This window comes from Erythranthe guttata, chromosome 13 (assembly GCF_056151865.1).
Source record: "Erythranthe guttata isolate IM_541 chromosome 13, IM_541, whole genome shotgun sequence".
Lineage (NCBI taxonomy): Eukaryota > Viridiplantae > Streptophyta > Magnoliopsida > Lamiales > Phrymaceae > Erythranthe > Erythranthe guttata.
Window position 1 is genome coordinate 13,687,174 of NC_142545.1, and position 10,512 is coordinate 13,697,685.

Below are 10,512 nucleotides of genomic sequence, written 5' to 3' on the forward strand. Positions count from 1 at the left end.
TCAACAATATAAATAACAAGTCATACAAAAAAAGAAACTTGGATAACGAATTTCTAACCTACAATTACAAAAAAAGAAAAAGTAAATACTCACAACCCCAACACCAAACCAATACCTACCTTTTGACTCCCAATGTTGACTTTCAACCAATTTAAACTACAAAAAAATAAAAATAAAGAAAAAACGAATTTTTGAAATTAACCAAGAAATTAAACCCTACCCAAATCAAGAAGCACTACAATAAAGTCATGTCATCTGCAACTGTTCCACGTGTCCTTCTCACAGGCTCCAATCACCAGGCGAGGCGGGTCCCACCACGACATTAGATTTTTAAAAAGAAAAAAAACGAAAAAAAATATATATATTATATATAGAGATAGATATAGATATAGATAGAGACACACCATGTGACATCTCGCATGCACCAATTGGCCAATTAATCGTTAAAAATGCGTTACAGCTCCCAAATCATGCTTTACTAGCTAGTCCCACGAACTCATTATTTTTATTATTATTATTCCTCGCCCGTACAATTACCCCGCCTGTTGAAAGCAGCCACCGGCGGCGCAGCTGCCTGATGCGGTGGTGCTGCGGCGGCGCCGGCCGCTCTGTCGTCCATCTTCTTGATGCTCTGTTCGTGGTACACTTTTCTTAGCCTTTCAATTTCCTTCTTCAGTGCTTCTTGATGCGCTGATAAACGCAATGCTAATTAATTTAATTAATGAACACATCACTAATTTTTTATTTTATTTTATTAAATTACTCTCTCTACTTATTATTTAAAAATTAAAATTAAATTAATAAATGCAAGTAGTTTCTTCACTGAAAACTACAACTACCCATTTGTCCTATTACATGCAAAATATTCTACTATTCAATTATACACAGTTTCTGGATCCATCTATCTTTATCTTGACAATCAAACGAGACAAATATATATTATATCGTATATGAATATTGTGACGAAATATGTTAATTAATAAGTTATTATTATTATTATATAAGGTAACTATATATATATTAAAATTTATTTGAGGTATGTTACCATCTTTGAATAGTTTGTCTTGAGCCAAAGCTGCAATCCTCTGCTTAAGAGCACTGTTATCCACATTCAGTAGAAGTCTCTGATGGTCCAAAAACGCAACCCTCGGCGACAATGCCGATACCTCAGTCTTTGTCGCGTCGATCGCAAATATATATATAATTTTCATTAATTATTACATAATTGGAATTAAATTATAAAGAAATTTAAATTAATTATTACTTTATTTATTTGTTTATTATAATTATATATAATACCTGTAATGATGTAACACTCCTTTCAAGCTCAGAAATGTATTGCAACTTCCTCACTCTTGACCTCTGAGCTGATTGCCGGTTCGCCAAGATTCTGATTTTATTAATTTATTATTATTATTAATTATTAATGTTGAATAAAATAAAAAACTATTGATAAAATAATTGATTAATATAATGTACAAAGTGGTACCCCATAATGAAATTATATTAAATAAATAAATTATTGCGACGTGAGTTTTTGTTATTACCTTTTAATCCGTTTCGGGTCAACAATAGTATCGCCGGAAGTGTTATCAGAAGACTTATTATAAGTCGGGTTATCCGCCGCCGCCGCCGCCGCCGCCGCCGGATTATCGGACGAGCTGTCCACCTCACCAGGTTCATTCTTCAGCTGGACGCGGTGGTGCTCCGCCGCCGATTTGTCACTGTTCTCCTGATCCGACGGCGTTGACGGGTTGGCGCTGGACGAAGGGTTCGACGAGGACCTGGTGGAGGGCCCCACCGCCACCACGACGTCGTCGGAGAACATGCTCCGCAGCTGCTCGTCGTCCAGCCTGTCAAACCCATTGTTGCCGCCGTTGCTGTGGTGGTGGGCGGCGGGCGGCTCTTCGACGAAGGCAATTGGGTCGCTGACGGTGCGGCGGTGGGAGCTCCGGCGAGTGGCTGAGAAGTCTAGGAACTCGTCCATCCATGAGTTGGGATGCGCCGCGGCGGAGGACGGCGGCGGCATCATGTGGAATGGAAATGAAGACCAGTTGTGCGCCATGTTAATCGGGGGTTTGGGCGGTAATTGCTCCATGCAGTACTAATTAAAACAATTGGGATTAATTTAGAGCTCAGCAAAAATGTTGGATTCTTGATCGAGATATATATATATATATATGTATGTATATGTATAGAGTATCAGTTATTTGGTTACTTTGGTTCTGTTTGTGTTAGTTAACTGTTCCTATAATTAAGATGAAGAGGTTTTGGAGGGAAGATGGGGGGGTCACATGGGGGGGGTGGGGGGGCGGGGGGTAGAAAATGGGACAGCTAGCAACAGCTGGTATGAGAGAAGAAGGGTCATAACGATTTTCTGTAGTAGGGAGTTGTAGTTTAATAACCGGGGAATCAGCCCACCACGTGCCGATGTGACTTTCTTTTTTTCATATCTTTTTTTTTTAATATTCATATCATTTTCTAAAAAATAAAATTAAACATCTTCTTTTAATGTCTAAAGCTGATACGAACTGATTTTTTTTTTTTTTTTTTTTCTATTTTATGTTTTTGAATTTATGAAGTTCGAGCTCGCTACGACTACAATTAGAACAGAATACCAAAATATGTAACAAAAGGTCAAGCTACTCAAGTGCAATTCTTATTTGAAATGCTCGTTTGAACTTCTACTTGATTTGTTTATCGAATCGAATCTAAACACAACTTCAAATCGATAAGAGATCAAAAAATTAAACACACGTATACTGACTTGATTCTGTTTACACCCTAACGAGGTAGGAATGAGGTATAAACGCATTGGCGTAAACTCAGCATTAGGTATTGGTGAAATGTTTAAATTAGATTTTACGGTAAATTACAACCACCTTCCTAAAGTTTATTTATTAAAACACCTCTCAATTTTGAGTAATTACACCCCAACCCCTGCAGTTTGTTACTTTCTTGCATCCACCCCCTACAAAAGTGTGTTAAAAGGGGGTTTGATGTAATTATATACAGCTAATTTTTTTCGTAAGTAGACCTTACATCAGCAAGTGGTTCTAATTTATCCTAGATTTTAATGATCTTAAAAAATTATGTATCAACCAATCAAAAGTGAAACATTTCCACAAAATAGAGGAAATAAGAGTTTAAAGTATATATCCATTGAGATTCAATAATATACAATATTGATATAAATATATTATTAATTATACACTTGAAATAAAATAAATAGTGGTAAAACAAAAAAAAAAAAAAAAAAGATAGATAGAAGAGATGAGCTGTGAAAGAAAAGGGGCATGTTAATGTTAGTCCACCCCCATGTGCCACTGTTTCTTAGCCCCCACCCCCCTCTTTGCTTTGTCTCCAAATCAGAGTCACATGGACTCCTCTCTCTCTCTCTCTCTCTAACTCTCTCTCTCTCTAACTCTCACTTTCTCTCTCTACACAAGCTTCTTGCTAGTTTTCCACCATCTCTCACCCAATTGGCATTTATTTATTCTTTGGTATATTTATTTATTTAATTAGTTAATTAAAAGTACTTAGGCAGACAGTAATAATCATTAGACAAAAGTTTAATATCTTGTCTAAGTACCTTCTGTCACACTATACACTGTCTGACCGGATAAGAATTAATTAATCTCCAAAAGTTTCCCAACCGTTAAATATAAGTTGAATCAATATACACAATTTACTTCATTTATTTTCAATGTAGGAGCTAAAAGTTCTACAAGCCCAAATTGTCGATTGAAGGATTCAGAAAAATTCAGACCTTCCATTGAAATTTAATCATTTTATATAGGAATATATGTAACCCATATTCAAGTTAAATGATTTTTCAAAGATTAATTCGTAGGTCGAGTAATTCAATTAACTTTTGGCTAATTTTATAGGGGATGATAATCCATATGCACACTCTATTAATTACACTAGCATTTTTTCCATAAGAAAAAAAATGTATGTGCAATATATACATATATATATATATATATATAATATTGTTTTTTTTATAAATATACCATTATAATTTATTAGATTGGTTCTAGCATTTCTTTCTTTTAAATATAAGATTTCAAAGTTGATAGGGTCACACCCAAAGGATCATATCAACAAGTCCACAGAGACATGCAAACCGAGCGTAAATAGGCTCAAGTTAATAATATAAGTTAAAGTTGGCCACAATATAAACGATCAGGCCCAAGTTAATCTAGATTAAGAGGTTTAAGCCCATAAGAATATATATTTCTGCATATCTGGAACCCTCACAATCAAACATAACTCCTTATGGGTCTATAGAATTTTATGAATTCTTTCACCATCTTGAGCGTTGGAGGATTTTCGTCGAGACCAAGCTCCGGCGCCCCAAACGACTTTTTGTGACATAGATAGTGTTTACGCGAGTAATCAAGAATGCGATGGAGGAATTGCGAGACGTGACGTTGAATCGTACGACATCACAAGTCAAGGAATAAAATAAATGATGTGGATTGAAATGAAATAATTGGGAATTAGAAAATGAAATAATTGGGAATTAGAAAATGAAAAATGGAGGTAAGTAAAGGAGATGGCATGTGCAATGGAGAACAAACTCACATTCAAGATACCAGAAAATGATACAATAAGCTAATTAATTTAAAGAAAAGCCAAAGATTCCTACCTAATAATTTAGTTAATGTCTCTGTCTATTATATAATTAAATTAAATGATTAAATAATTAAATTATGATCCCCAAAAATTCTAAATGGATCCGTACATGGGCTGGGACAGAGTAGGACTCATTATTGCACGTGGGAGGAGCCACCAACTTTACCCCTACTACTACTTGCTCCCCCTACCCACCCCACCCCCACCCCCAAACAACGATTATATGATTTAATATTTATGCTTCAATAAATTGAAGCTCAAATTACGCAAAATTATCCAGAATTGTATAGTTACAAATTATAATTTCTCATCAACTATGTATTGTTTCACACGTTCATTATTCCGGTATCAAATTTACCTACTGAATTTGACCAAAAGAATAATAAATTATACCTCTCAATGTTTTTGCACATTAATCTCTTCTTTTGCTAAAGCTATTTCTCCATGTTTATGCACAATTTCTCATTCACTGACCGAGTTGAGTTGAGTTGAGTTGAGTTGTGGGCTTCCTCTGTTCCCACCTTGGTGTTCACGAAGGCTCCACCAAGCATCCAAAATGTTTGCCTTAGCTGGATCCGAATTACTTAAATATTACCCTTCTATATTACGGTCTTCGTTTAGTTTTTTTTCTTTTTTTGGATAATGCCATTGAATTGAGGGATATGAGCGATCAATTTTTGACCTACAAATTATATTCGATAATCGACCCGTTAAGGTCGAGATGGTTGTTTGAACCGACCCATGATAGTTTGGTATAGTTTGGTCAGTTGGTAGTTTCTGAAATCTTAAAATTTCAATTGATCGATAATACGCAACCATTCGACTTTTTTTGTAGATTATCGATATACGTATTTTATTTATCCATTAACAGTTATTCAGAAACAAGAAATCACATTCTATTAAATGTTAGTATTAATATTTAACTAAAAACAGTATTAAATTTAAAAGATAAATATTTTAAATTTATATAATTGACCGATAATAGGTTGTCAACCATTACCCGACAAATAAAAGTCGGGTCAGTAACGGTTTCGGATATTGGTAAAAGTCAGTTTGGTTGGGTCGACCCGATAATCAACTGACCCGACCCATGAACATCCCTACAAATACTTGGAAGTCATGGTTAACCTCTATGGAACTAAAATCATTACATTCTTCACATACATTTTATTCCATCTTATATCTACATATCAATTTACCCTTCAATCATACGAAAGTTTTATTTAGTAACGCTTCCTCACTTCTTCTTTACATCTTGGCTATCTTCACTAATGTATTCGTCACCCGTAAAATGGGATTTCAAACCAATCCAGCATTGGTAATAATCATGATCCATGTAAGGAGATTCGAGTGCCCACGGACATACCCTAGGCATTAAGCACGACTCGAACATGAATGCCATTGTGTCGGAAATTCTTTTCGGTCCTGCTTCGTTTCCGAGCGCTATTGTAGCCTGGTTTAGATGTTATTAATTTAAGAGTAGTAAATCTCCATTTCGAGCACTATGAGAGTAGAGTTTGTTAATTACCTCGTATGTTTTTGTGTCTGGACCATGAGGAGTCATGCAGCTGTGGAGGCTTGCACCACCTGGAAGAAATCCATCGGCTTTTGCCTGAAAACAAGATTCGATTTATTAACTTTTTAAATTCATAATTAATTTAAAACGGAGGGATTTATTACCTCATATCCTCCGTAAATTAGACCCATAAATTCACTCATACAGTTGCGATGATAATACGGAGGGCGGAATGTATGTTCAGCAACTAACCACCTGGGCGGAAAAATGACAAAATCAAGCAACGCCACACCGGGTCGATCAGTAGGTGCTGTTAGAACTGCATTTCATTTCAGAAAATTTAGAGAAAAAAAAAAATTGCTCAAAGAAAACCATCATATGCTAAAAATAGACCTAGCAAGAAAAATCACAGCAGAAAATAATTAAATTTTCGTACAAGCAAACTAAATACCTGTATTTATGGACGGATCACCATGATCGATCAAAACGGTATTGTACGGGCAGAATTTGCTTAAATCATACTGAAAAATAAAAGAACCAAGAGAATAAATATCATATTATTTTAAATCATCATTTCATCTATTTAGTATAATGAAAAAGACACATGTGCGGACCTTATACGGAGCATAATTTCCATGCCAAGCTACCACATTGAAAGGCGAAAAATCCTGTTTCGCAGTGAAGAGCTCACCGCCAAACTTCTGCACAACGGTATACCCCGGGATCGAGATATCCTCGAACCAGGCTACAGGTACTAGAAAATCCCTTGATGCAGCAAGCCCATTAGCACCTAAAACCCCCAAATTTATGGCCCAATAACCGATCAAGAATTCATTGTGCTAGCGTGAAGGTTTAAAAAATAGTAAATAATAAATAAATCAAGAACTCGTGGATGTACCAATTGGGCCAAGATCAGGAAGTTGAAAATGGGTTCCGAATATTTCAGCTACATAGCCCCTCGATGGGCCGTCTGGCAGATCAACAGCAAACCTCAAGCCCTGGGGTATAACTACTATTTCGCCAGGACTAACTTCCAATCTTCCACATTCGGTTGTGATCCGTAGTCCTACATAGAGCATTTGCGGAAAGGTGTTTTTTAATGTAAAAAACAGGAAGAACCCTACTTGCTGATAACTGATATGTAAACGAGAAAAAAATTAAATCCAACGATATGAGGTTCGATTACGTAAAAGAAAGCATTTTCTTTTTTTGTTCAAAAGAAATTACAAACCCAATTATGAAAATTATGCATGACTTACTTCCTTCTTGAGGAACAATCAGAAAGTCTCCGTCGGCACTGCAAAACGCACAGTCCTCCATTGATTTATTGGCAGAATACCTACATTTTCACTAGCACCTGTGGTTAGATTCTGAAAGAGCACATAAATCAACAAAAGGGATCGTTACACCCACATAGATGAGAATGAGAGATGAATTAGAAAAAAAAAAAACAGAGTCCGAGAAAGAAAAACGAGTAGTTATAGTTTGCAGCTGAATTATGAGTAAAAAAAAAATAGGATAGTAATCATACATCTATCGAAATGATCTAGTTCACTTGAAATTGATATTAGTACAAATTCGGTAAGATCGGATAAATTGCAATGGTTTATTTTGTTGCCCTAATTTCTCTCTCCCAGAGTTCATATCCAAAAATAGTAACATAAGATTAATAATCATAATGATTACAGTAATAATTAAACAGAATGATTAACACAAGCTTAAAACGATTGATCTTATGTGCTTCCTTCACCACTCAATTTAAATAGATGCACTTAAAATAGAAAAAAAAAATCAATCTAATTACTTTACAGTCAGATCCTCAGAGATTAATTAATAGTGATGAAATTGCTGAAATATCAGTATAAATTAGAGCGGCGAAGATAAAAAAAAATCAAGGAATACTAATTTACATGTGAATTGCAAAACCATGGCGGAGATACGAGCTGCCGGCGCCGCAAACAGTGTACAATCCGTCGACGAAATCGGTGGGCGTTTCCGGAATTTCCGCCGGCCGCCACCGCAGCTGAGTGGGCGTGGCGGCGCTGTTTGACTGATTGAATTCGCTCACCAGCTTCACGTGATTTGGGATTCTAGGTCTAAATGGCTCATGCGTAACGGATGGTTTCACGCGATATAACCAGCTGCTTGCACATAAATTCAATTCAACGGCCAAACAATCAATTAACAACTCACAGAAATAAATAAATAAATGAATAATAATTAATACTATTGTGCATTTATGACCTGCGCTGGTTGTGCTTGCGGGGGGAGGTGAAGGAGGTGCCGGAGATCTGCTCGGCGTAGAGGCCGTAAGGGCAGACGAGGGGGCTGTTCTGGCCGCGGGGAAGAGCTCCGGGAATCGCCTCCGACGAGAAGTCATTGCCGAAGCCCGATTGGTAATCCAACATCGCCGGGAACGCCGGCTGCGCCGCCGTGCTCTTGGTCTCCATAGTTAATTAGTTAAGTGAGGGAGTGATTAATGATGATAAAGTAATTTGCTTACCGACAAGGTAGAGAGAGAGGGAGAGAGAGACGTGCAATTGACTGTTTTGGACACTTGGCTTAGCTACTAATACCTAATCACAATCACGTACGTTCCAAGTGAGATGAATTAAAAAGAAATCGATCATATAACTTTTAACTTTGTTACTATACTGTAACATATGAAAATATTAGTACCAAGAATAATAAATTAACTACTATCGTTTATGTAACATGTGCATTTTTCACTACGTGTAATCAGTGATACACACTAGTTAAACAATAATCGCAAACATGTGTCAAAAAATACAGAACATTTATATCTAATTAATTAATTTGAAAAAACCAAATAGAAGATATGAAAAATAACTGAATTCCACCAATTTCAATCAAAAAAAATTCAATTTTGTAACGATTTTGTTTTTTTAATTTCAAAAAATTAGGATTCCAATTTTTTTGAATAGAATTGGAAAGCATATTAGATTCTGAATTTTGATCCCACTTTAGCTATTGAAAATATTTTCAACAATTTTTTTTTTTGAAAAGTACACTTATAAAATCGATGTTATGATGTATTTGATATTATAGATGACTAAAAAATATTACTTTTCGAATTCCGCCGATTACGATCTCAAAGTTTCAGATTTTGGAACAAAACATTTCATTCCAAATTTTGAATTTCCGATTTTTTATCTTTTCAATATTTTTGTAACGAAATTGAAATTATCATGTTTTCGCTTCTAGTTAAATATATATTTTTTTTCCAAAAGTACCAATTCCAAATCGATTTGATCAGGTCTATTCGAATTCCATCTCTATAGGTAAGAACACCATCTAATGCATATACAATTGTACACGCAAAATATGTATACATGTAAATAACAAATACATGTTGAATCGAATAATAATATGACATTTGTACGATGTACCTCCATATTCCTGAATATTTCTTTATACACAACATTGCTAGTAATATTAGACAATTTACCGAATTTCGACTTGATTAATTTTTTTAATAACATCTCTATTTGATCCCGTAAAAGGTGGCCTAGTGGGTGGAGCAAGAGAGTGTGATGTCATTTGACCTAAATACGAATTTCATTGACACTCTCTATGTCAAACTCGTTACATATGGATAGCCTTTTGGTTTACATATCTCATGCAATTTACGAACTATTATATAGAGATGAAAATACACTCAATGCACCTATATAGTTAATTGCAAATTAAATTCATTCATTTTATATAAAAATGTAATAATCTAATAAATAAACTAACTTAGATTTGGATTGTTGTATTAAATCAACTTGACTTGACTATTTATGGTGGGCTTACATAGATCAAGGCCCATCAGTACTCCTAGTTTAAACATATGTCACAAATCACAAGTCACAAGCCTCCCAAGACTTCCATAATTAAGTTTTATTTATTTTTAATTATACACTAAACTAAAAATTACTCAGTAATCCTCCCATTTTTTAAGAGACATATTAGCAAACATAAAAATCATATCATCTTTTGATCCGTCCGTCGAGCGCGCTGGGGGAAGGTCTTCCTCTGAGCTTCACTTGCCCTAAAAAGTAAGAACAGTCGGACTGACGTCATAGTTAGCACTTTAATAGTCAAGTCAATAGATACTTAGGTAGTTAGGCGTTTTTTCAAAGTGCCAACCGGAACTCGGTACTACTTTCCGATCGCACCTCTCTCGACTACCCGATAGAAAAGGCGGGCCCTGTAGCTGGGCTTAGCATCTTGGGCCTGAAGGACCCGAGTCCAATTGTTTGGACTTCCATTGCACAAAGGTATATGATATTTGGGGTCGGATCATTTTTATTTTGTTTTCCTTAAAAAAAAAAACACATTTATTAATGATG

General features: G+C 35.5%; 2 protein-coding genes across 3 annotated transcripts; both read right to left on the reverse strand.

Moving 5' to 3' along the window:
- Positions 1-20: 20 nt before the first annotated feature.
- On the reverse strand, positions 21-2,371 carry LOC105967954 (basic leucine zipper 61). Of its 2 annotated transcripts, XR_001173714.2 has the most exons (5): positions 1,548-2,371; positions 1,300-1,390; positions 1,046-1,172; positions 405-690; positions 21-286 (listed from the first exon to the last, which is right to left on the reverse strand). XR_001173714.2 is itself a non-coding variant. In XM_012992543.2 (4 exons), the coding sequence occupies exons 1-4, from the start codon at positions 2,096-2,098 to the stop codon at positions 515-517; spliced, it is 945 nt and encodes a 314-aa protein (XP_012847997.2). In that variant the 5' UTR covers positions 2,099-2,230; the 3' UTR covers positions 21-514. The 2 variants fall into 2 exon arrangements, 1 of the variants encoding a protein (XP_012847997.2); XM_012992543.2 differs by having other exon boundaries at positions 21-690; positions 1,548-2,230.
- Positions 2,372-5,581: 3,210 nt separating this feature from the next.
- On the reverse strand, positions 5,582-8,714 carry HGO (homogentisate 1,2-dioxygenase). The gene is made up of 9 exons (XM_012992533.2): positions 8,402-8,714; positions 8,068-8,298; positions 7,417-7,496; positions 7,056-7,223; positions 6,772-6,947; positions 6,609-6,678; positions 6,322-6,476; positions 6,170-6,253; positions 5,582-6,094 (listed from the first exon to the last, which is right to left on the reverse strand). The coding sequence occupies exons 1-9, from the start codon at positions 8,605-8,607 to the stop codon at positions 5,879-5,881; spliced, it is 1,386 nt and encodes a 461-aa protein (XP_012847987.2). The 5' UTR covers positions 8,608-8,714; the 3' UTR covers positions 5,582-5,878.
- Positions 8,715-10,512: the final 1,798 nt, after the last annotated feature.

Coding starts and splice junctions, on each gene's coding strand:
- LOC105967954 (XM_012992543.2), bottom strand. CDS start 2,098: ATGGAGCAATTACCGCCCAAACCCCCGATTAACATGGCGCACAACTGG. Junction 1,173..1,299: donor GGAGTGTTACATCATTACAG/GTATTATATATA, acceptor GACGCGACAAAG/ACTGAGGTATCGGCATTGTC. Junction 691..1,045: donor AGACAAACTATTCAAAGATG/GTAACATACCTC, acceptor TGCGTTTATCAG/CGCATCAAGAAGCACTGAAG.
- HGO (XM_012992533.2), bottom strand. CDS start 8,607: ATGGAGACCAAGAGCACGGCGGCGCAGCCGGCGTTCCCGGCGATGTTG. Junction 7,224..7,416: donor GATTGTTCCTCAAGAAGGAA/GTAAGTCATGCA, acceptor TGCTCTATGTAG/GACTACGGATCACAACCGAA. Junction 6,679..6,771: donor GAAATTATGCTCCGTATAAG/GTCCGCACATGT, acceptor TTTATTTTTCAG/TATGATTTAAGCAAATTCTG.